Source organism: Antedon mediterranea, chromosome 2 (assembly GCF_964355755.1).
Source record: "Antedon mediterranea chromosome 2, ecAntMedi1.1, whole genome shotgun sequence".
Lineage (NCBI taxonomy): Eukaryota > Metazoa > Echinodermata > Crinoidea > Comatulida > Antedonidae > Antedon > Antedon mediterranea.
In genome coordinates this window covers 12,337,203-12,364,763 of record NC_092671.1, presented here as the reverse complement: position 1 = coordinate 12,364,763, position 27,561 = coordinate 12,337,203, and the positions used below count along the sequence as shown (strand labels likewise).

The 27,561-nt window shown below is 33.7% G+C and overlaps 2 protein-coding genes across 8 annotated transcripts in view; one reads left to right on the top strand and one right to left on the bottom strand.

The window, feature by feature from the left end:
- Window positions 1–20,198, bottom strand: part of LOC140040441 (kalirin-like) — a 151,976-nt gene extending 131,778 nt beyond the window's left edge. For all 3 annotated transcript variants that reach the window (XM_072086391.1, XM_072086393.1, XM_072086392.1), the window contains exons 1-3: window positions 20,046–20,198; window positions 13,745–13,819; window positions 10,002–10,116 (exon numbers count right to left, since the gene is read on the bottom strand). In XM_072086391.1, the coding sequence (XP_071942492.1) occupies window positions 10,002–10,116; window positions 13,745–13,819; window positions 20,046–20,112 (257 nt within the window). In that variant the 5' untranslated portion in view covers window positions 20,113–20,198. The remainder of the gene's footprint in view (window positions 1–10,001; window positions 10,117–13,744; window positions 13,820–20,045) is intronic.
- The window catches only part of LOC140040447 (uncharacterized), a 28,876-nt gene extending 1,574 nt beyond the window's left edge, over window positions 1–27,302 (top strand). The window contains exons 2-12 of one of the 5 annotated variants that reach the window (XM_072086405.1): window positions 19,330–19,400; window positions 23,226–23,296; window positions 23,397–23,480; window positions 23,654–23,764; window positions 24,002–24,097; window positions 24,365–24,451; window positions 24,690–24,809; window positions 25,100–25,219; window positions 26,215–26,280; window positions 26,687–26,755; window positions 26,940–27,302. In XM_072086405.1, coding sequence (XP_071942506.1) covers window positions 23,258–23,296; window positions 23,397–23,480; window positions 23,654–23,764; window positions 24,002–24,097; window positions 24,365–24,451; window positions 24,690–24,809; window positions 25,100–25,219; window positions 26,215–26,280; window positions 26,687–26,755; window positions 26,940–27,008 — 861 coding nt within the window. In that variant the 5' untranslated portion in view covers window positions 19,330–19,400; window positions 23,226–23,257 and the 3' untranslated portion in view covers window positions 27,009–27,302. The other 4 variants (XM_072086406.1, XM_072086404.1, XM_072086403.1 and 1 more) reach the window with 4 other exon arrangements.
- Window positions 27,303–27,561: the final 259 nt, after the last annotated feature.

The window sequence follows — 27,561 nt, the reverse complement described above, 5'->3', positions numbered from 1 at the left end:
GTTATTTTAATCTTTGAAGTTAATCATTTATACAATATAAAGTTGTTTAACCTTCACACTTAACCAAATGTATTTAAAGTGGTATACAACCCTTCAAAATGCATACAAAAAGTGAAATTCCCTACAGTAAGTCTATAACAAATGTATTATTTACAAGTCTTTTTATTCAGAATAGAACTACAGGGTTTATGTATAGTAGTTTTTAATATAGGACAGTTCAAATGTAGGTTTTATTGTTAAGATATAGACATATACCTGTATAAACAATTATTACAAGCTACAGTACGTATTCTCTTATACACTACAATGTAATGTAAAACAGATTTGTTGTCTGCAGTCGTACAGTGTGTACAGTTAATTAATTAATACAACTACAAAGTCTATAGATCATGTCAGATACCTATAAATAATCTATGTACATACATAACTACTACAGTATTATCATATAAATTGTTTGTATAGTAAAGTCTAGACTTATTAACAGTGTGATCACAGAATTCTAATCTTTACTTTGAATATACATTTTCTACATAACCATGCCCCTGGATTATACTGTTTTGAAATGCAACTGTATTAATTAATGAAGTTTAGGGAAAACAGAGTTTAAGTTTTAATACAACAGTGGCGGATCTAGGGGGGGGGGGGGGGCTTGGGGGGGGGGCGTACGCCCCCCTATTTTTTAAAGATTTTTTTTTTTTTTTTTAAATTAAATAGATTTTAAAAACACGTATCATTGTCATAGTGAAAATAGTACGTCGGAGCACATCGTCAGCTTGATCGCATTTCACCAAGCATGTACGTCGACATCCTTTGTGTACTATCAATCTCTAGCGTAGTTACCAACGATCATTCACAGTTAAGTGTAAAACTAAAAGGAGCAAGTTGATAAAAGCCACGTGGTGAGCTTGGTCGCGTTTTACTAAGCAGGTCGGCATCCTTTGTGATCGTCACTCCCGTATTGTAGAGTAGCGGTACGTACCTCCGACGATCAATAGAGTTTATGAAGTCACATGGTCAGTGCTACACTACGCGCCCATTTATTAAATACAATAAAAACAAAGGCTAGGACTGTAGTGCCTATGAAAATTATCCCGTTATGCCTATATTTTATTAAAACATACTATTAAAATATTAACAATGCTGCATGCAGAATTTCATGACCCTTGTAGTGTTTTATTTGCTTTTCCGTCGATGATTCTCATAAACAAATCGCGATGACAAAAGGGGTGTTTTGTTTTTTTCAAATCACTAAATATAATGTAATGATGATCGAGCCGGACCGCTAATTTTTAAACGATCGTTTAAACCAGGTCGTTGAATATGCCGTGATTTTAATTGTCAAAAACATGATCGTCAGTCGATGGCTCGGAGTTTCGATAAATCTCGCGTCGCATGTGTTGCGTGGTGGTGGAAAACACTCTCAGCAAGTTTGCTTCATTAATATGCATGAGACTCTGTGACGACCCGCTTTAACGTGACGTCATTTTACTTTAGCTGCATGGATGATGGATGCGAAGAAGTAGTCACCGCGATCGACCCGGCGCGCGTGTAAGAAAATAATACCGGCCTAGGCTAGGACAAGTTTATGCTTATATAAAAGCTGAAAAACATCGTCGCGTTGTAAAAATTTAGATGTAAAGTACAGGCAAGTTGTTATCTTGCTTTGGTACCCTAGGTAAGTATCAGCTGCATGTTCCACATGTCGTAATTTGCGAGCTTTAGAGTGTTTGGTAAATGACATTATGAATTGTTTGTAAATCGTTTTAAACGACTTACAATGCGCTAGAACGCAAAAATTTCCAGGGGCCGAAGGCCCCTGGACCCCGACCGGGGGACCTTGGCGGCCCCCTGGCCCCCAGCAAATGTTTGCTCGCTTCGCTCGCAAAGCTACGCCCCCCCTATTTCTAAATCCTGGATCCGCCCCTGTACAAGTATAGGTTATGTGGAGAAAATATAAACAAATCTGGACACAATGTAGATTGTAATCATTTTTTCAAATGAGCTATAACTCCAGAATATAACCGGGATGAGCTGTATCTTGTTCTCTACGGTCAGCACCTCAACTGTCCCAACCAAGCATATTGTTGGACACCGATTGTGAAGGAAAAAGAATATAATATGCTTCAATATATTGATAGGAACAAAGAAAATTGAAAATGTAGACCTGGTAAAGTGCTTCAGATATACAATAATTATTGAATTGGCTACATCTTTATAATTTAAACTATTTTGAAAATGTTGTTTCTTTTTTAATAGCAGATCCAGGATTCTGAAATGCTGAACTTTAAACGTAATGTCCTATCCTTTTGCAAGCCAATTTTCATAATTTAGGTGTGGAGCCAACTGAGCCACCCTTTTTTCCTTCTAAGGTTTATATGTAAATATATCATCAACTAAAGAGATGATCAAATTGATAACTGATATACAGTACACTGAGATAACTATACTAACCTACTGCTGTAATGTTACAAATGCATTATTTTGATTTATCGTTGAGAGAATTATTTCAGTCTTAAGAACGCTATGTGGCAATTCACAGCTGAAGGCTTCTCATTCAATGGATACAAATTCATGTGGGAATTATATCTTCTGGAAATCGTTATGTCATTGTAAATTAAATGATTTCATTCTCAACATACTAGGATAGATTGACTAGTATAATATCTTTCTATTCATTCAATTTGGTGTTTATATCTAGGATTCACATGTACTGTATTATAGATCTATACTACAGTATGTTAATTGTAAACCTATTCTAGGAATAAATAATAATAATTAAGAACATTAAAAAAAATAATGAAACATACTAAAAATAACATTTAGAACACAGGGAATTTATGTACTATAATATTGACAGAAAAAAAATGGGTTTTTGATCTTTTTGAGCATCTACTCAAGTTCATACCGATTATCCTATTCTATTGGATTATTTGACATGTCTTTGAAGGTCACTAAAGGTCATCATAGGTCATTAGGTAATACTGATAGCTTCGCAGAATACAACTGCATTTAAAGTACTTTGTTTTTGTTTACAATATGATAGGTATTAACCGCGTTATTTGTAACAATGGGTAATACTAGTTAAGGTATTTTTGTTGGGGTTGTTGGTGGGATCTAATTTCCGTTGCTTTCTTCTACAAAATTATGTTTAGATTGTGAGAAGTATTTCAAATGAACCATTAAAGATGAGTGTATTTGTCACCACAATTGTTTTCGAGAAAAAAAAAGCCTGTGTAATAAGCACTAGCGTTATTTTAACAACATGGAAAATTATTTTTCAGCTTAAACATGAAAGCCATCAATACAAATACCCTTCTGTCTTCACTCCACAGGGCGCTGGTTAGGGTCAAATCATAATCTAGTTATGACAACTTTAGCTGCAACAGCATGAAATTCTCCCCCAGGGAGCTGACTATTCTTTCCAGTCTTGGTACTATGCTATATGTATACCAGTATTTCAATTATGATCATGGTTCTTGGGTATACAATTCATAGAGTATACAGTACTACATATTTTAAAATCACAGACAGTATCTCACAGTATTTATAACTACTGTATGCCGTCTACAGTACAATACACAAATTAGTTCATGTATCTATATAAAATTTTAAGTACTATAGTATATGCACTGGACAAACAGTTACTACGAACAATAATATTTTTCAATAACATGTTGAATGCTAGGGACGAGATACAGTACTGTATGCTATTTTAACATGCTATATTTCTGAATGTACACTTCCAATACTTTAAACATTTATATTAGAAATTTGGGATATTAGAAATTGTTATTCTTGCCATAATAACAAAAATGATGTATGTAGCATCCTCTACAGTATTTCTTTCTAAACACCGAACCAAAAGGAGGAAACATGTTTATATATTCCATAATGTTCAGTTACTGTTAAAGGATATGAATTGTACATTAAATGACATAAAGTCTACTGAAAAAAAATGATGAAAATCATTCTGTAATACAGATCTATCTTATTAACATATTGATATAATAATCAGGTCTTACTGTAACATACTTAAACAATACAATATGCAATTTAAAATTTGATACAGTACGTCTCTTCAGTGAATAGATACTTGTAATATTTTGTTAGCTCAAATTTCTTTTTCAGAGTACAGCTTAAATTAGGTTTATTCCGTTATTAGATTGACCGACATTAAGACTTTTTCCTCTCAGTCTCTTTTACTGTTAAATATGTCCACGTTCAATTATGATAATTTGTTTCCGGTTGACCACTGCAAGTAATATTGAGTTGTTTACAATTACTTTCATACATTAGACTTGGCTGTCAATTTTAAATCTATATTCAAAGGCCCTGTTCAGACCCATGGCGTTAGACCGTTTTAGCGTACAACGTTACTATCAAGGTCACGTTACAAACCGCAGAGAAAAAAACGAGGTGTTCAGACCCATAGCGTACGATTATCGTTACAACGGAAGTACGTCATCCAAGTTGTTTCTAGTTGCATATTCATGTGCTCTTACCCACGTGTTTTCATCATTATTTCCACTGTATACAGGCCTAGATCTCAGCCCTACAATTATGACAAAATTTGCCGTAAATAAAACATACCTCAGCATTTATTTAAGAAAAATATAGTAAAGCCAAATTTCTGTTTCTATTGTTTTTATTTTGTAGTAAAAAACATTTTCCCCAGGCTCTTGTGTTACGAAAATAAAGCAGGCCTCGTAATGATGAAGAAAAAAATGATTGTGATTAGTCTATCCAGTCCAGTCAAAGATTATATATTCTTTGGTCCAGTCGGTTGAAAATAACCCTTAACTTGCTAATAAAAGGGAAACAGCTCCCCTTGTTTGTTTACTGATTTTTTTAGGAGTTAGGGGGTTTTCAGCATTAAACTTGTCCAGTCTAGTCTGCCTTGTATGAATGAGTGACTTGATGTCCCAGGCTAGTTTTTAGCTTGAATGAAATGCATGAATGGCTCTAGGCCTAGCTAGGCCTAAAAGCGGATGGGATCGTAGTCCCTATGTTTAAATACAAGGTGCATGTATTTATGTCATTTGTTAGAAAATATAATGGTAATCAGTTGATAATAGTTTGTAGCCTTTGTAACAGTTGTATTTGTAGTGTAGTTAGGCCTTATTTATTCTGGCCTTTTTGTTATTGAAATCCATCTCACACATTGACGATACAAGATGTCAGTCTAGGTCAAACCTTGTTTCGCGTCATAACAGGAAACGTTCTGATTGGATACAACGTTGACTTACAGTAGCGTCGTACGCTAAAACGGTACTATCAACCGTTTTCCACTACAACGCTACAACCGTTGTACAACGCGTTGTACGCTAATCCCCAACTGTTCAGACACACATTCTTTTAGCGTCGTACGCTAAAACGGTCTAACGCCATGGGTCTGAACAGGGCCTTAGTCACAGATAATGAGATAAATATGAGTATAGTTAAATAGTAAAAAGTAGTCTTAATTGTTGCAAATGATTTGACTGGATACCATGACATACTGTAGTATGTACTGTGTGGTGAGAATGTGTTTTTTCCTACATGACAAAGTGACAATTTTCAAACACAAATCAGTTGTAAAACCTTATACATAATTTAAAATCCCTTTAATTACAGTCTTTTTTCTCATTAATCTACAAAACCTGTCTCAAAATGGAGAGCTTTAGTATGTAAGGTATTAAAGCAAGATGCAAACTGGACTTCTGAAATGAAATAAAATAGAGAATATTAACTACCGTCATTAATACGATACAATTTCCTGGATAGCATTATTAAAATTAGAAGAGTAATCTAATAAAATGGCTTAATATTCATGTCAAATACTTAAGAGACTTCATTAGATCTTTCCATCCTGCATGTCAATCATACAACAAATACAAGTCAAACACTACTCAATTAATTTAAAGATATTCCATTCATTCCTAATATGGAAAACGACTTGTCATAGACATCACGTTTAACTAACCCTGTCTTCACATCTGATAGTAAAATCTATTAAGCAAAGACATTAGTTAAGTCACTGCTAAGTCAATTTCTCCATTACTTTTCATTAGACGATCACAATACATTAATTCTAACTTGTCCGTCGCTGGCACAAAACCAATTTTTTTTCTCAACAGAACGTGTATAGACTTGTATTTGTAGATTTTTAGAAAAGAATATAAATGATTTGTGTATTTTTATGTATATTTTGGTGGGAAAATAAATTCTTATATGTCACGTAATAATTGAAGTGCAAAACAAATATAATACGATTCATATACAGTATAGACTGTATTTTACATTACTGTGCACATTAGACATTTATTCTGTAAAGTACTTCACATAGAAAATGTATGCATTACAAGTGATTTTAATTCGACACCACATTGATAAATGTGCATGCAATACTGCAGAACATTGATTTAAACTCGGAAATCGTAAGTGCTATTGAGATTTTTGTTTTCACTACGAAATGCAACTGACCATGAGCATACATATTGATTAAGTGTACATGATCTCAAAAGTGTATCAAATAGCAAAACAATCTTCAACACCTACTACCAACAATATCAGGCCTCCTTGCACACTTCATTGCTGCATGAACAAGCAACAAATGACACAATGCTGTTTGCGCACATTCTCAATAGAAATCTTATTATAGCTATGATGCCTATAAAGAACAAGCTATTATTAAACAAAAGCTAAGTGATTTTGATCAATGAAAATCATAGTGTTTTATTGTTTTCTTTTACTATGCAATCTCCATGGTTCCACTTATAATTATTAGTGTACTGTCGTTTATTTTAATCTGATAATAGGTAAATTGGTATCTATAAACAGCTAGATCAGTTGGTGGTGAAGGCATGTCAATTTTATCTATTAAAGTAGTCTATTTTATGTAAAGCCTACTGAATGAATCTTTCTCATTTTAATAAGAAGGTTATGGTTAAAAATCATGATGATTTTTTTTTTATTTCTAGCATTCATGTTATTAACATACAGTAGAGCAACAATCCACAAAACATTTTTGAAGGGCCACAGGGTAGCTTGAGAAATTGAAAAAAATAAAAATGCCTTTAATATTTTAATAAATATGCAGCTTACAAATTTGAGATAATGGTGTTTGATGTTACCAAATTGTGTCAGAGTTTATGAGGTTTGGTCTTGCAAAAAATGTTCTAATCGTACTGTACCAAACACCATTAATATGTGTGGCTAAGTTTCAGAAGTAATGCATACTAGTGATCACGATTTAATGTAAAATCTTGTGTCCCAGGAACTGGATTTAATTTTAGGCTTGAAATAAAAAGTTTGCGGAGCGCTGACATAGAGTATGCTTCAATCTTGAATTCAATACTTTAGATTATAATGCTTGGCAATAATGCTGAATTAAATAAATATCTTAACGAAAGGTTAGCAAATCTGCTATTAAGGCTTTAAACATGAGAAAAGAAGTTATTTCTCCAGGCTCTGAAATATATAATGCACAAATTCAGTTCTTAGTTTACAGTACTAAAAAAATTATATTAAAAATCTCTAAAATATTCTTTAAAAAAACACTTAGTAGTCAACAGTAATAACTTAAATGTAAATGTTTCCTTTGAGACATGTACAGAGGCTATTATTAAGAAACATATCCACACTCGTTAATCTGCCGCAGAAGAAAAAAAAGTATCCAGAATTAACTAGTACTCGTCAGGACTAAGTAGAAACAGTCAACATGGTTACACAGACAATGTGACTGTAGCCAATCACTTTGTGTGTATGATGTTAAAACAGCGACGATTTTATAATAAGTACACCATCATGTATGTATAATTGGCAAACAAAACATAATGTAGGATGGTCACGTAATGGCAAGTTAGGTTTGACTAAATTTAATGTTAAGTTTGACTTGAATTATAAACACATGGTGATGATCATAAGGTATTTCATTTTATGTGATAGTTTGTGATAGTGTGGTTAGAAAAAAAGTAGGACAGTTATATCCATATAATACAGTACTATTCTTTTTCACGATAATATTTTCAATTCATTTTCAAATCCTATTGAACATAATGTTAATTTCCTAATCTTATTTTTATGTTAATCTAATCACATCAGATCAAATATAGTATAATTGTATAGCTAATATCATGTGTTCAGATCAAAGTCAATCTTTAACTCCTTGCCATGGGATAGGTCCCTGTCAGTGTCCTAATCTCATAGGCCGTGTGATTAAATCCTAATACAAGAATATAATCTTGAAAATATCCTAATGTTATGAAGCTATATTCTGAGTTCAAATGCTATCGCCTTCAAATGTCCTTTCGCCTTGAGATGGTTTCTCGAATGATCGTAAAATCAAACTGGTACTGGGTATGATCAAATAGCTTTCTTGTCAGCTACTATAGAATGGACCTGAGACATAACCACGACTTTTAGTTGATAGAAGCTATATTCTGAGTTCAAATGCTATCGCCTTCAAATGTCCTTTCGCCTTGAGATGGTTTCTCGAATGATCGTAAAATCAAACTGGTACTGGGTATGATCAAATAGCTTTCTTGTCAGCTACTATAGAATGGACCTGAGACATAACCACGACTTTTAGTTGATAGAAGATTGAAAAAATTTGTTTTGAAGAGTTGTACGTAGATGATTTATGAAATTATGTCAATATAGTGTTTAGATGTTAATAAATTAACATCAATATATATTGTTAGTATAAAAAGTTTTGAGTTAATTTAGATATAAAGAAGAAAAGCAAATTATGGAGCGGCTATTCCTGAATATACAATACTAAGTATCCTAGTTTGAAATTATAAATTTTAGGCAATCTTGTCAAAGGTCAAGCGCCTTTAGCCTGCCACGTTTCGATATTCAATATTGAACTTGATCATACCCAGTACCGTTTTGATTTTACGATCATTCGGGAAACCACCTCACGACAAAAAAATACTGACAATATAATATCAGTTTACCTGACATAAAATTAAAAACATATTTATTAATTCAATATTTTATTTTGAGTTAATTTAGATATAAAGAAGAAAAGAAAATTATGGAGCGGCTATTCCATAATATACAATACTAAGTATCATAGTTTGAAATTATAAATTTTAGGCGATCTTGTCAAAGGTCAAGCGCCTTTAGCCTGCCACGTTTCGATATTCAATATTGAACTTGATCATACCCAGTACCGTTTTGATTTTACGATCATTCGGGAAACCACCTGACAGTATAATATCAGTTTACCTGACATAAAATTAAAAACATTCATTCAATCATTATTTTATTTTGGATAGTACAACCATAACATACAAAATTAAACCAGAAAATTCACAAGAACATCTTCTACAATAACAATCTAACATTTTGATGAAGGCTGGATTGTGGAAGTACATTGCATTCTGCTGTATGGTTTTAATTAAACCATAAAACTATACTGTTCTTCCAATATTTATAAAATGTGGGATGTGTCTGTAACGGACATCATGCTTGCGCTATTGTAACTAGGTTACTTCAAAGCTTAAGTAACCCGTTATTAAAGCATACTCTAAATGAGTTCAAAGTACCTTCACTGAATTGACTCCATCGAGTCATACACATTACTGCAATACGTTTTGAATAACTTATAAACATATAGTAGATATATTAATTTCAAAGTGTGAAAATTACTCAAAGAATTCTAAGAAAAGCTATAAGGAAACATCTGAAGTGTATTTAGTGTTCTTGAAGAGGAAGCGAAAAATTTGTTCTGATAATAAACGAATTAGAAACCGCCGCAGAACAGCCTATTATTGAACAGTTCTAAATGTCAATAGATTTATCTGTTTAATCACCTTATGTATTTGTACATAATACCCCTCGAAGGTTTTAACATTTTTAATCATATGAAATTTTCAGTATACCTGATGAACGAAGCTTACAGTCATAGATAGAATTCTTAAACATTATTCATCCCCAGAGTATGATTTCACCTTGAAATGCAATCTAAAAGATAGATGATACAGTTTCATGGATTATAAAGTACTTTGACTTACTTTGGGATACTGGCTAAGTATCTGAGCAGTCTTTTTAGGTCGTCTTCTCGCACTCGTTCTAAGCTTGGTTTTGCCAAGATGGTTATTACTGGTCCACCTCTCTTATCACGACCACCTGTAAAATACACAATTTAATAATTTATACTTTCATTACAGTATGTATAACTAATGCACTTGCGTCATTTGTCCGATGTGCGTCATACTTTTGAATACCATGACGCACCCGTGCGTCAAAAAGGTGACTTACCTTTAGGTGACCATGACGCGCCCATTTTGACGCACTGTGACCATGTTGTTTATGATATGGTGGGTAGTAAAGTGACGGACATTGACACACCTTGTTCATTGATGTGACGTACCATCTAGGTTTTTTGACGCACCCCTGCGTCAGTAATTATTTGTAAATGACGCACCCATGACGCACCTCTCCCAGGGGTCGTATAGTGGGTCATACAATTGACAAGTGCATAATTATTTAATAAACGTTACCATATAGTATCACAATAAATAAATACTCTAACATCTCAAATGACTTTTTCGTAAAGTAAATTATAAGTGTTTAAAGATGCATATAATTAGTAATTTGTATAAATTTTTGTTGAATATGCTGAATGACTATCTATGTCTATCTTAACATTTATCTAGCGATACTTACCTATTGTACTGTAAAATAATATTATTCAGTAGTAACATCATTGGATGTCACTGAATGATTAAATAGTACCACCAAAGATACAGTATGTACTTTACCTTTAAGGTGCATGTTACCCCTTTTCAGCCTAATTTTAACCCAAAACAACTAGGAAAGGTAAGACAGCTATAGATCCTTCAAACAGAATAAATGAACAAGGGAAGACGCATGTGGCCAGTACTACTCCATCACTTTCTCTTCATATCAAGTTATTTACCTCCGCCAAGGAGGTATATGTAATCGATCGCTTGGGTTTGTTTGTCTGTTTGTTAGCAGGATTACTCAAAAAGTAATTACAAGGTCTTTACCAAAATAAATGTACAGATAGATATGTGGGACCATTTCGGACCATGGTCCCAATTCTGGACCACTTTTTAGTATACTTTTCAGACCTGCTAGTGTTAAAAGATAGGACAACATTTTTCAAAAGCCGGCGCAGTGTTCTCCCCAGGCCTTTGAAGCGTCACGGTACCGTGACGCTTGGGTTCTCTACCGTGACGCTTTACGGTCGGCCGTGACGCTTAAAACCTTATCCGTGACGCTTAAAAATATCAACCACAACAATCTAAAAATAGATTAACAGGCAGGTACGGTACTTTTTCTAGAGCTGAGGCGCGGCATGCATAAAGAGCCTAATGCATACGAGACACGTGACATGACCACTAGACGAAAAACAAAAGACTGCGTAACAAAGTGTTAAACAACTAAACTGAGACTCGCTTTCACCGGCCGCCGCAGAGAGATTATGTAAACACGTGTTTTGTTACTGCCATGTCTCTCTTTCGATCTCTAGTATTTGGCTGTTGTCTAAAGTGTAGTAACTTGTATATTGTAAATAAAGTAAATGATTGATTGTATTGTTTTTCTTGTAAAAATGTTATGTGTATTAAAAATAAATATCGATGATATTATTATTTTCAATATCACACTGAATTAATCGACTCTATCGGTGGGATTTACTCTTTCGTTGGTAACATACGCACGTCATCAAATGATTTCTAGGCGCAATTGTATCGTATAATCGTATAATACATTCAAGAAGGCTACGATCGTTTTCCTATTTGCTAGTGCGCTAAAGTCTTATTTCACTTAACTTAAGGTACATTTGTACATCGGTGCTAGAATGTTTTAGGCCCTACTTCGTGAGAAAGTCGAGTGACAAGGGATGTCACATGGTATTGTGATATCAGTACTGCGATACTGTATGTCACATGGTGCTTTCACCGGCCGCCGCCGAGAGATGTAAGCACGTGTTTTGTTACTGCCATGTCTCTCTTTCGAATGTTTTCCTATTTCCTAGTGCGCTATGAAGTCTTATTTCCGGGCAACTAGAGGTGTCTTACTAATGAGTAGGCCTAGTTTTATTTCATCGGGACTTGCCCCTGATGTTTGTATTTGAACGCAAAAAATGTTTTTTATCGCATATGTTTACCCGCCGGCGAAAAAAAAAAGTAGGCTACGATCGTTTTAATGTTTGCTAACGCGCTATGAGGTGTCGTTTCCGGCTAACTACAGTTTTGCCTACTGATGAGGCATATTTTTTTTTCATATATCGCGTACAGTATGTTTACCTGCGGAAAAGTAGGCTCAATCGGGCTGTTTGCTAGCGCGCTATGAAGTGTCCTTTCTGGCCAACTACAGAGTTGTCCTACTGATGAGTAGGCATTTTTTATTTCATCGGGGAATTCCCCTTGACGTTCGTAATGAACGCAAAAAATGTTTCTTATCGCGTATGTTTACCGGCGGAAAAAGCAGGCTACGATCGTGCGGTTTGCTAGCGCGCTATGAAGTGTCTTTCCGGCCAACTACAGAGTTGTTCTACTCATGAGTAGGCCTAGTTTTATTTCATCGGGGAATTCCCCTTGACGTTCGTATTGAACGCAAAAACATTTTTTTATCGCGTATGTTTACTGGCGGAAAAAGTATGCTACGATGGTTTTACTGTTTGCTAATGCGCTATAAAGTTTCGTTTCCGGCCAACTAGAGTTGTCCTACTGATGAGTAGGCTAATAGATTAGGCCTATTTTTTTCATTGGGGCTTCCCCCTGACGTTCGTAATGAACGCAAAAAATGTTTCTTCGCGTATGTTTACCGGCGGAAAAAGTTGGCTACGATCGTTTTGTTGTTTGCTAGCGCGCTATAAGTGTTATTTCCGGCCAAACCAGAGGTGTCATTCAACATAAATGTTATGTGCGAGAGTACCATTTCCGGCCATCTAGGGTGTAAATTACCAAAAATCGCTTCGTCACAGCCCCAACCATGGTGGGGCTGTGACTCAAGTGCTTAGTGTCGGAATGACCCCCCTCGGGGGGGGGGGGGGGGTGGGGCAAGCGTGACGCTTGATGTGAATCCTGGGGAGAACACTGCCGGCGACCAGTCTTAAAGTAACAAGTATACTGAAATTGCATTTTCTCGAAAACTACTTGTCCAAAAAACTTCATTTTTATACTAGAGGCAAGAGTTATAATTTCTGATTTGTAATTTTAAAACATAATTTTATTTAATGTGCACGTTTTTTGATGCGAGTAGTTTAAAAAAACCTATTTCTTTTCAAATTCACTTGTTTGATTTTTGTGTTGCTGTTCTATTGTTAGTCAACTGAAGCTATTGTTAATTGTTGAAAGGCTTGTTACATAACCATTACACCAAACTCGCATACACAAGCTTGTATTTAAATTAGCCTAAATCACAAACAGCATTTAAGACACACACAAATATATATTTTTTTTTTTCGGAGAAATCTTATGTAGGAGAATTTTACAGTAGGCGGAGGTATGCACTATCGGAGTGGCTTTCTAGTTCTAAATGATGTTGGAATTAATTTTATAGGTGCCTACAGTATAGTACCTGTACTGCATTATCTTGCTGTATGGTGTACTGTTTAAACAGCAATTGAAGGTTACCTACAGATTTATAATTTCTGCCACAATTATTCACATTCTATGAAATTTAATTAATGCTACAGTATGTGTGATAAAGAAATATTGTATCAAGTTATTAAATAATTTTAAAACCTATATCTATTTTTCTATATTTTGTACAATTATTTTACCTGAAATAAATGCTAATTTTTCCTTAAGTATTGGTAGAACATCCACTGCCCGAATGCCCATGCTCATGGAGGACCCTGAAAAAGAAAAAAACACATTAATGTATTACCAGTAATGTATACTGTAATGTAAAATTACATATTTCTTTACCAATGAGCCACCATAACAAAAAATATGTATTTCCCAGATACTGTGTTAAGCACCCTTCTAATATTATAAGCCTGCTTTTCATCAAAGTTGAGTACATATATATGGTTGGATAAATCTACAAAAAAAAAGCTTAACATAATCCACTTAATAACCAAAACATGAATACAGGTTTTTAATATTTGAGTTGCCTACTACTGTATTTACAGTATCAGTTTGGATAAATGTAGATTTCATAGGTTGCTATAATTGAATCATTTGTTTCAGATGAATTTAAACTCCCATACCCAACTTAAAAATAATAGTAACCATGGCAACATATTGTTCTATAACAGGTCTTTCAACAGTAGTCTGTGTAGGGTATTAGCAAATCCCATGTTTCCTGTCCAGAGGATTATGTTAATCCCAATGGATTTGATGCATCACAATATGATTATAATACTATACTTTCAACATACTGTACGGTATTCAACAGTAGAACAAGGTAGGTAGTATAACGTATTAAAGAAGCCACCTGATCAAAATGCTAATTACCATTTTATTATTAGCAGGAATTGGTTTGAGACCAATTGTTGAATTGACAACTGTCCAGTCTACCTGACTTTATTTACTTTTAATTATTAAATATTAGGAAAGATTGGATGGAGAATTGTTGCCAAGAAAATTATAATTGGAATTCTTGGGATGAATAAACAATGAGAATAATATAGAAAAGTGTCTTAATACTGTTATATATAGCCACCCTTAATTGAGAAAATTAGGTCCTCCATAGACCCACAGCAGTCACAGTACAGCACCTATAGTATCATGATTTATAGGGGCTTAGATGGTCCAGTACCCGGGGTAACTCCCTAGTCATTTGAACAACGGACCAGGTTTGTTTTTTTTTAAAAAAGGTACACATGCCAAATTTTTACTGTTAACGTACCTCCAGTTTAAGGTCTTTATCTTTATCCAAGATGTGTTATACCACACAAACTAGGGTAAAGGAGAGCCTTGAACCTGTGCCAATTTTATGGAGTATATGGTTTGCTGGGCCATGCCTCAACTGCCACATTTTCATGAATGAAAATAAATTTTAAAATCAGCCGATCCAGTGTAGGTCTACTGTACAGTACTACTATACTGTATATACAGTAGTTCCAAACTACCTATAATCTTTCCCTCTTCTTGGTGTATTGTAGAATACTGTAACTGTCAAGTCATTAACATAAACTGATTTATAAATTGCTAATTTATAAACTGAATGTATTAAAGGTTGAAAATTAGTAAATAAGGGAATTGTGTAATGATTTACAGCCTAATCAATAACTTTGTATGGATCATGAGACAGGTAAGTAAAATCATGAATATTATGAGAAAAATCAATATTTAGTGAACTTTCAACTGAGATTATTTACTTCTTTATTCAGGGCACTATGAGTTATGAACATTTGCAAGAAACAAATCAATTTAAAAAAATATATATTACTGTCATCTAATTAAATTCATAATTTTTTAATACAGCATTTTTTATATTTTAACACTGACTCATGTATCTTTTACACTTTTTGTCATTTTTAGTCCATTTATGTATCTTTTAATCGGATTTGCTGACAACCGACATTTCTTTGTTTTTTAAGAGGACAAATAAAGTTATATTAAGTTCATGTCATGTTTTATGTAATGGGTCTGGTTCTAAACCTCTTTACATAAGTACAACATACACCGGATCCTTTAATAATTTTTATCAAGAAACCAGTATATCTAAAATACACTAATTTTCATTGAGATATACAGTAGACCATGGAGGTATAAAATATACTTCCATGGGTAGACATACCAAAATAAAAATAACCATACTGTGCTCTACAAAAATATGCTTTTAATAAGAATGACCTTTTATGACCATTTATGACCATTTGAAATGGGAACCTCTATTACTGTACACAAAAAAAATATACAAACCGGTATACATTTAATTTAATCAGTAAACTAATTTATGGTGACAATTTCAGTGTTAAAATCTCATCACTGTGGGTATGTTTTACCAGGTGCAACATAGCTAAATCATCATTGTTGTATACAGGCCAATACTGCCAGTCTTTTAGAAGCTCAATCAATATTTCTCTTGACTCCAATTAGCATGGGTTAATTAATAAGGCTGCATATAAATGAACCGGACATCCACAGATCCAAAGACAAAACAATGAACACTGTACATTTGTAAAAAGAGATTGAGAATGGGACTATAAGTTATGAGTATAAGTGTGGTCAGAAAAATGTAATTTGAATGTGATTTTAAATGAATTACTGTATAAGTTAAGAACAATAAAATCTGACAAAAACTGCACTTGAGTCATATGAATTAGTAATAATTTATTTCTTATAATTATTAATTTAATCATTTCAATTGTTGTTAATCCATCCTACTGTACTACATGTATAATATAATATCACTGTATATTTGTTATAAAATAGGATGTGTAATACTGTATATTGATTAATAATAGTGCAATAGTGCCATTACATATTGGTAGGAAGTTATAGGCATCTTGCTGGGTAAACGTCAACAAACAGCCAGAAGCTAGCCAGCTGTTCAATAGTATACCAGGTCAATTGAAACTAAAGCTAGACCAGCTAGTATACTGTAGGCTACCACACATGTATAGTACTGTACTCTCCACTGACATACTGCGTTACACCATGGTTACACGTATATTCATGTTCTGTACTGCATGTGTTTATTATCACAATGGTGTTTTTAACAAACTATAAAGCCAGATTTTTGTTCTGTAAATATAGGACATTAGGTAAAGTTCAGCAAGTCTTCAATATTTATGCCCCACTACCCCAAACACCTCCCCCATCCACCTACAGTACCTACCATTTTCAAAATCTGTCACTTATTTTGACACTTTACACACAAATTTGATCTTAATTCATGTACAACTACAGTATTCATGTTTGCACTTGTGTTGGTTTTAACAATTTTACTTCCATATTTTTTTCATAGAAAAATGATAAATGGCTATGAAGTTTAAATCTTTACACTTAATGTTATTTACATATTATTAGTAAATTACTGCATAAAGTCTAAAGAATTGGTCCATTTATAAATTATGTTAATATACCATATTAGACTTTACATGTTATTAATTATGCAAACGCTTAAAACACAAACACCTTTATAATAGACACCTAGTCTACAGCAGGCAATATTATGCAAGCTTGCGGAAAATAATTGGCACACTGACAAAAAAATATCTACTGTAATTCTGTTTTTTTTTAAAACAATTTTTAAATGAATTATATTTAAGTCAAATAAATGTGTAGGAAATAATATGGGGTGTTTTTGTGGAAAACCTGTTGACAACAGTGAAGATATCCAATGTTTATGGTTACCAACAAAATAGGCCGTACAATTTCTTAAACGAATAGTTGGGTTCCAGTATATTTATTGGTTAAAGGTAGATATTTAGTTTAATGTCTTTTGATTTTTTTAGCAGTCCTAAAAGATATAATCCATCAGTTAGTAATTCTTTTCACAAACCCATAAGAATTGTTATTTACAGATAGTAGAGTACTATACAATATACAAAACAGCAAATACTATACTGTAACAAATTACTGTTGATTCATCTGTACCGTAAATGTCCACTGTTTTTCAGGACCAAATTTAAAGTGTGTACGTATGCTTGTAAGAGGATTTTGCTATTTTCATTACAATATACCAATACAACGCAGGACATATAAATGATTGTGACAGCTAGAATGGCAGCCGTTTACAAGATACACTGACATACAATTGCTCTTTATAATCATTCTGATTTTGATCAAGTTCTAAAGGAAATTGTCCAATTGTTACAATCGTATCGAACATTGAACCAATGTTTTGCTTGAAGGATTTTTATCTGTTGTTTTGTAAATTATGAAAAGAAATAAAAATCTTCAATCATATCTAGCTAAAAATATATTATCAGATCTGCTAATATAATTTATTTTTAGTACTGTATGTTTGTATTGTACTGTATTACAGTTAGAGTATACTGATAATGAAGTTACCTTTTAATTTAATTTAAATAGTTTGTGGCAAGTACTGTAACACTGACATATGGATCTACGGTAGTCCAGTTCTAGAGTAAACCTTATTTTCTCAGTGTACAGTGACTGTAATCCAAACGCTGTAAAACTAAACTATCATCTGTGTTCATGTACTGTACATTTAAACACTTACATCTCGTTGAAGTAGATCATATAGCGGTTTTTTACAATAAGTATTGGTCTATACAGGAAAGGATGTGCTCACATAAAACTGTCTTTCAAATATCTTGACTATAATATTTAGTTACTTTACTGATCACTTTATTGTAAGTAGTGTAAAAATAAAAATTTAACCTGGAATTAAATTTAAACTACTGTACTGTATCTTGGTTGGTTGAAAGATAATTGAATATTACTATTGTACATAGTAACTCTTTGAAAGTTGCCAAGATTATATTATTTTTTTTTAATAGAGTTTTGTGATACTTTTAGTATTAAAGTTGTTGGATTTTAAAACAGAGGTCTTACAGTATTTTGTGAGAAAAGGACACTCAGTAGAGTGTAATCAAGATCCTCATGAGTACAGTAACTTAATCCAGCTTAGACTTAAAAAGTACATAGATTTGGATTACATTATGCCATATACAGTACTGTTCGCATTGTAAATCTGCTATTCAAACTTTATACTTCACTTCAGAAAATAATCATGATAAAAATAATTTACTGGCATTACCGGTAAACAGTTTTCAGAATAGGCCTTACTTGAAGGTAAGCACATTAGTAATACTTTTAAAGCCATTGTATGCTTTTAATATTTAATAATAACATAATACATCAAATACTGTCTGCATACTACTGTACTACTGCAATACAGTAGGAACGCTTCAGTCTTTAAATGTAATTTGTTTTAATGTAATCAATAACCAAGTTATGATAGTCGGAAATCTCTTACTTCCTCAATATATACTATTGATAATGACTGCTACCTTGAAATGGTTTTGCATGAACTTGAAATGTTCAAAACAATTTTAAGTCAAATACAAAAAAATGTAAATGTTGATGTGCTATATAAAAATTGTTCAATCAATTTAATATGTTAAAGTTTAAAATTTGCATACTATTAATTAATTTTACATTATAGGCATACTGTAGAAAACAGTAAAAGAAACCGACTACAAATATAAAACTAAGACAATAATCCATTGAACTGTTTTCCAATTGATGATATTTTTCTTTATTGAATATTGGAAACATCTTGAATTCTATTTCATCTCAATATTATTGGGACCTCAATTAAGCATCTTTCACACCTGCTCCGGCACGTTTTCTGTCCGGCTCCGTTAATGTTTCATTTTCACACGGCTACGAAATGAAATGTCATGAAAACGAAACATTGACCTTTGACTTTATTTTCCAGCGCAATACCGAAATAGGTGTGAAACCGTGCCGGAACAGTTTATACTGTAGGTCCAGCTGGAACAACATCAGGTAAATTAGCAGATAATGTTCATTTTAAACTTTTTTAACTAACTTTTTTTAATTAACATTCATAGTAAGGTGGGTCTCACAGTTAAATCCATTATTACATTTAATTAATGTATCTCCACCGGGCACTATAATATAAGATATAAAATATAAGTATAAGGTTTGAAATGTTATTTCGACGTTTGATCGGGTCACCAATTAGTGACAAAGTGGACCCTAGCCAATAAGTGTGAAATTTCACTAATTATACTAGAGAGAGCTATCCACTGAAATGACTGTATGCCTACCTAACCTAACTCTTTAGTCTACACAGACAGTGTAGGCCCCCCTCCCTCCTGCTGTCACATTTTCTTTGTCTTTTTTTTAAACACCCACCACTACTACTAGCTCGGTATACAGTGAATAACCCAGTCACAAGCAGACAAAATATTTACTATACCCATTCTCCTCCAGGTAAACTGCACCCCAGAAACCCACATACACCCCATTGTTCACCAAGACCTTACTAGGCCTAGGTTGCACTTAACCCAACACAACAAAGGGTTAGACCGTGCTTATTGTACATGCTCCCAGGCAGACGATCGGCGATGGTGAACCCAATAATTCAATTCAGATAAGGTATATTTTGCCTTTATTTATTATACTTACCTGAACATTTTCGGACAGGAGACCCTATCCCACCAGTAGCACCTAATCCAAACTCTTCCGAACTCATTTTTCATGAGTGTGGAAGGTAAAAAACTGTCAATAATCAGTCATAATTGAATGGTATTCATAACAAAAACATAGGCTAGGCAGCAGCCATACTCTACCGCCGATAGTGATAATACGTAGACGTTATCGCAGTCGTTATCATAACAAGGCATCATTACCAGTGTGTAGCTAAGTTTGAGCCTACCGTACTTATCTAAAGTATTGGTGTCGCTCTAACATATTTTTTTATAGAACCGACTGTATCTCTATAATTATTTTATATCATTTATTATTTTATTGTATTGTTCTCGAGTGTGTTTTGTGGCACTGAGGAAGGAATATTACTCGAAATCTCTACAAATTTGTTCTGGCTGTTTCACTTATCGTTTTGATTTACCCACGTGACAGCATTGTCATTTTTCATTAATTTGTCTTTTGATTTATATATAATTGTATACATCCAAAGGCAAATTACTGACAAAAATGACAATGCTGTGGGTATCAGTGGCTGGATCTCAATGGAGATACAAAAAAAAAGCGAAAAGCTAAATCAAAACGATAAAGTAAAGAGCCAGAAAAGTTAGCAGAGCTTTCGGGCTAGCCCTTCATCAGTGCAAGTGAGGGAATTTAGATAAAGTATAGCATATGAGTTGGCAAGTGCTGCCTGGGTGGACAGGAATAAAAGAAATATAACAATAGAAACAGCGTGTTGAATAGTGGGTGGAGACTGAATAAGAGTAGAAAACAAAGAATGTAGCTTGGTAGAGATATACACAATTTTGGAATGGAACTAAAAAAAGCTAAAATGGTGGTTAATATTGAAACTTAAATTTTGGTAGTCAATGGAATAATTTTACCGATCTGGGAGTGTGTTCCTAATGTTAAGTCCAAAAGGTTTTGTGGTTTTAAGTAGTAATTCCCAGTGGTTTTCTTTGTCTTTGCGAGTTTTGTCGCTCCATTTGGTATCGGCCATCGGTATAAAAGGTTTAAGTTTAAACAAATAAATAATATATTTGTTTGTACAAATGCAGAGTGATTGCAAATATTTGTTGTTGAAATTAAAATATTGATGGTAAAAGCGTTACCTTAATTTTCACGAACAGCTACAATATTGTTTTTTGTTTTCCAAATTCATCTGCGGAAAGCAGACCCACGACAACGCAACGATTCTGATCTTGTAAGTCTCTTTATTAACAATTTGTGCCAATGATATGCAAAATACTCAGTAAGTCCTACTACTAGGCCTACTTTATTGTTTTAACTTTATCTTAGGTTTTCTGGTGTTAGTTGCATATAAAATAACAATAAATATGGATACTCGTGAATCAGTAAAGTTATTTTAGAGCGACTTTAAACTAGGAAAATCATATTGCTATTATTATTTGGTATAAAGTAAATACGAGATAAAGCGATAATTAGGATCATCGTTGAACTCGGGTTCAACGTACTATGACCGATTGTAGGTTGTGGTGGTTGTGGTATAGTGGTTAGGAGGTACTCCGTCTATCGTCCTATTAATTATTAAAGCAAAACAAACTGAGATTATGTAAAACTAAATTATTTGAAACAATTAGCTGCTTGTGGGTGTATCGAATCTATGAATAAGCCACCCTAATGTTAAAGCATTATAAAATCTAGGCTAATCGAAAAGCAAACGAACCAACTATGTGACGTCAGTCTAAAATTTATACCGCCATCAAAATTTACAAGCACTTAAAACATATTGACTCAGTCCTGCAAGCAGGGTATTAATGACGTCATAATGACTTTAAATCGTATTGTGTTTATTATGAACAGTATGTGTTCAGTCAATCGACCAATCTTTGTACGGAGCTTATTCAAGCGTTATACTGTGGCCAGGGTTACTATAAACACGTTTGGTTTAATACATAGCTTCAAAACGTGTCAAACAACTTCTTATATTGACTATTTCCAGGAATTCTAGTTAAATATTACAGTACATCGTAAGTATTATATATAGGGACAACGAATGTTTTAGGTAACAGCTTACATAGCCTCCCCTACAGAAGTACGCTATATTGTGAAATATACTGTGTGTGGAGTATTATATAACTTTAATCATGGTTACTACATGCGTTAACAATAGGTCGGTAGGTCATTGTTCAAATTGTAGTCCTGAAATTTCAAGAATAAACATCCATCGTTATGAAGCACCTATTGTGGCTTTGTTTTCATAAGTCATTCATTGAAGTTTGTTTATTAAAAGTACTGCCAATGTGTGAGTATCCCAAGTAGGCCTACTGCGTATACTTCCGTTAACTATGAAGAAGTATAAAAACTCCGTGTATTAGAATTTTCAACTTAATGGGCGTCAGTACATAAAATGTATGTAACTGCACAATCACAACTGAGATATGCCTAGTACGCTATTGATTTATTTTAATTTAAAACGGATTTTAAATTATTTCTGCTAGACAAAAAAAATATTGGCAAGCTAATACCATGTACTCAATGACATTGGTGTCGTAGAACCCTGCCGGGTGGTACCGGTTGTAAATATAACAACAATATAACCAGCTCACGGAGGAGACCGTGGTTTATGAACCTGATCTTTCCAATTTAAATGTAGAGTTTAAACAAGACATCTGATACCTGATCATACTTGTTGAAGTATTCAATTTATTTAAATAAATTAGTTCATAGTTGCTTTATTAAGGCGTGCATTATATCGCAAATACGTATCTTTATTGCTATCGATGTCAATCACCTAATTCAAATCGAATTTAAATTAATTTCTATTTGGTGAGACCCATACGGTATAACTTGAATTTATTACATTTAAAATTCATACTTCACAATCGGTTTATTTGGCTTGCTATAGCGCAAACTTCTAATATAATTGCATTGAATTGTCAATCACTTCATTTAAGTAGTTTGAATCGAATGTCAATGCATTTAAAATGACACTGAACACATACTTCATCGACTACTATAATCAGTGAGTTCTAATAACAACTCCCTGCTATAATAAATGAGAATATTGAATGACGTCAGACAGATTAAATTTGGAAATAACAAATAGATTTCACAGTTTCTGACAATCGAATGTCACATTCTCTGGATGTACATGGTTTTTTATATCATGAGATGACTTTTCAATTCTATTTTTTTTAGTTGTGAAGACTTACGCCGATGTTAATCTAAAGATGTCTGGTAACTGGAGCGTCAAACAGAGGCTCAGAGAGGTATTGTATGTTAAAATTCTAAATATCTATTTTTGTAAACTAGAAGAATGCGATTCAGGTAAACCTGACATTAACTTTAAATCACATTTATGTTGTGTAGGATGTTATCGACTCTGTGATTAAAGGAGACAAATCCAATACTGAAAAATACCTAGATGAAGGTGCCGATGTAGATGAAAGTCAGGTAGGTTACAAATATCGATTGTTTCTTATAATTATAAAATAATAGACCCCGTCATTATAATTTTGCTGGACTTAGTATAGCAGCGGTGTATCCGTCCCGTAATGTGATGACATAATATCTATACCGCTGTATCAAAATATGTCACTAATTGAATAACTGTATTGTTTCATTAGGGTGGATACTTAAGCAAGAAAACTCTGCTTATGCTAGCCATTGAAAATAAGAATGAAGAGATTGCACGAATGCTGGTCGACAGGGGAGCAGACCTGACATGCTGCGTAACTGTACGTATTACAAACAGAGTTAAACCTCACTCTTCCAATACAGCATCAAATCCAAAACTAAAATTCAACACAGTACAACAAGTGATTTTTGGATATGCTATACTAAATAAAAATGTATAGTAGGCCTAAAGTAATTAAATATCGTGTAACGTCACGCTATTGCAGGTTTTAAAAAAACATTTGTCGACGACTGATGATTGACCTACACCATAGTGTCTATTAAATTTCTTTCAACAGATTGATAAGACGGAGAAAACCATGGTCCAACTTGCCAAAGAAAAAGAAATGGATTCATTAGCAGATCTCATTGAGACCAAACAGTCTGCAAACGAAGTACGTAATTTTGCCTTAGTCTATCCAACTTCTGCCGCGCCAATGTTATGTTAATGTCATAGATCCACAGACCTACACTTTCACAATTGTATTCTGCTTTAGCTGTTTACATTTATCTCTACATTGATTCATTTAACAACCCATTTGTTTATCCATTAATTCACTCATCAATTTGTCCGTATCTTCCTTCCATTCATATTATATACGATATCATCAAACATATTCAATATTTAATCATATATTCATATTGATGTGTTTACTTTTTAGGAGCTTATAGCAGCTGCGAAAAGTGACATTGTGGAAAACGCAGAAGTAGCAATTGAAAAAGGTGCAAATATCAACGTCAAGCTCATGGTTAGTAAAATAACAAACAGCCCAAACAGACGCACACTGTAGTGCGCAACCATAGGAATTGACATCTTAAATTTAATTTTTACTATCGTTAATTTAGTTGTAGAATTGTAGTGGTTATTTTTACGCACGGTAAATCATTGTGGTTCGTTACGTAACATTACACTAATAAAGTTATTTTAAATTCCTATAGTTAATGAATCAATCTTAATTCATGACGCGATTTTATTTATTTTTCTAGGATCCCGACCAACCAGACCTTCCAAACGCAAGTCTTGTAATGCTGGCCATTTGTTATGGTTCCATAAATGTTGCCAGATTCCTGATTGAGAAAGAAGCGAATCTTACTTATACCATTCAGGTTGGAAAACGTTTACAACACTACAACAAAATGTTGATGATAATATTATTGTTCTCATAACAGCAAGTTACCTATCCGTAAATCAATTAGATACTAAAAGCTTAAAGTCAACTGTGAATACACGGTGTGCATCATATCCATGGATACTGATCTATTTATATTTATTTTCTCAATTTCGGATATACAGGTAACGTTTTAATACGGTCCAATCGATAGGTCTAATTCGACGGCAGCCAGTGTTTACAATCGTATAATATAACATGGTGTAAATATCGTCATCTCTTTTATAGTGTGAAGACAAGTCAGGAGGTGAACCAGTAAATGAAACGGCTCGTACTTTATCTATTAAGAAGGACCTGGATGAAATCACACAACTGATTGACGACACATTGAAGAAGCAGCATATAGAGGTAATAATACCATACCCCGTACCATATAACCATGAGAAAGTTTTAAGTGATGTGAAGGTGGAAGACGCAGACCGAAAAATAGAAAAGACTCGACTTTTGGGACATATAAACTGTGACGTTAAACTAAACAAACTACTGTATTAAAGTGTGGTTCCCACTAGCGACGCAACGTAACGCAACGTACGACGTATTGACGCAAAGTGCTGTATTGCGTAATTACGAAGCAAGCAGTGAGTGAATGGCCGAGCGGTTAAGACAGTGGAACCGTCATTACGTAGCCATAACATCGGCAGGAGTTCGAGGCTCACTCACTCCATGGTTCTGGTGGTAGAACGAATCTTCTCAGATAAGGACTATAAACCGTAGGTCCAGTGTACACATATAGCTCATGTGCACTTTAAAGAACCTAGTACATCTTTCGAGACGAGTAAGGAGTTACCCCGGTGTAGGCCTATTAGTACATCACAGCCACTGATCACCAACTGGGCCCTCTGGGAGACCAGTCTTTGACTGAAGAGGTTACCCAGTATAAATATATATTTCAATCAATTCAATCAACAATACTGCAAACATCGCATGTTTGATTTCACGCAGGCGGGGGAAAACAGAATTACTGTATTGGAAGGGCATTTTCTTACGTCGCTAGTGGGAACCAATCTTTAATAGTTTAACGTCACAATTAATATGTCACAAAATTCGAACCTTTTCTATTTTTCGGTCTGCGTCTTCCGAAACGTTGTCGTAAGGACAACTCATACAGCGTCGTACGACGAGGACGGACGAAAAGTCTTGACTCATCGGTGCTGTCTGGTGAGTTGAATCCCGACGAGACAAGTCGTCTTGAGATAGCGTCGGGCGTAGTTTTTAGGTCGTCGTCGCGAGAACCTTAAACATGTTTAATTATCTCCCGACGAGACGACTCGTCAGACCTGTCTGAGTTGGCCTTTAAAATGCATTTTTAAACTATATTAATATTGAATATCATCATTTAATAGCATCACAAGACCAAAGATGCAAAAGAAGAAGCAGATTCGAACGGAAACACAGTAGGGACAATCGAGGTGAACATTTGTTATTTATTATTAAATAATTAACATCGAAGTTTTATTTGAAATTAATTATCTAAGATGACAACAGTTACATTTATATTTAACAAAATATCATTAAAACTGTGAAACGAAATAGTCTAACAGAAATGTGCAACGTGGGGAGGAAGAGAGATAGAAATTATCGACGATAAAAAACCAGTATCGATCATGAGAGTAATGAGAGTAAATAAATTCGGAATATTTTACTTAATAATTATTATGCAGACGCCAGTTCCGATTGCAAATCTCACTTTAAACCACGTATTATAACAACGACTTGTAAGAACACTAGGTGAAATATTCGACATAATAATTATTTAGATAAAAATGCAGTAATAATTACTAGTATTGATTGGAGTATATAAACCGGTTTCTACAGACCGCTGCAGAGGAAGACCAACAGGGAGGTGATCTGATGGACTGTGAAGACGAAGACTTCGAGGTGGCGGTAAGTTGTAATTATAGCTAAGAATAACAAGTAAGAATTCGATTGGAAAATTCTACAAAACAATAGTATTCAACGCAGAACACAACGTGTCCCTTATCAACTGTTTAAATGAAGACAGCTATTGAAACAATTAGAGCTGAATAATCAATTTTAATTTAGCCTATACTTTTACTTCTTTTTTTAGGAAACTGCAGAAGTTAAAGATAACAAAAAGCAAAGGACAAACAAAAGTGAAACATGCGTTATTTTATGAAGACAAACTATAACAAGAGGAGGCCATATCGAGAAAGAAACAATGAGGCAAAGATGACATATATAATTATTAATATAGAATACGACGATCTGTACTGGGGAATCATATAGATCGTATCAAAAAATACACATGGATTTCTTTCTTCGACAGAAAAACCATCTCAATCACAAGCCTTTTGAGTGACACGAGTTGAAAGTAGCATTTGTTTAATAATCGATTCACTCCCCATAGTTGGTATTGTAATGTTATAAAGTATGCACTATGTTATTAGAGAATGTATATTAAATTTTATTTAAGCAATTGAGGTATTTAAATGTATCTGCTTTGTAAATAATATATGTCAGAAATATTGATGACGACCATGGTGATAATAATGATATAAGATGAATTGTGACATACTTTGACAAAGATGAAGACGTTGTGATGCAACACTGTGTACTAGCACCGCAATCGGAATGAATTTGTTCAGAAGTGTATGTTAGATAATAATATCACAAATATTGATTACGACCATGGTGATAATAATGATGATATTGACAAAGATAAATTGTGA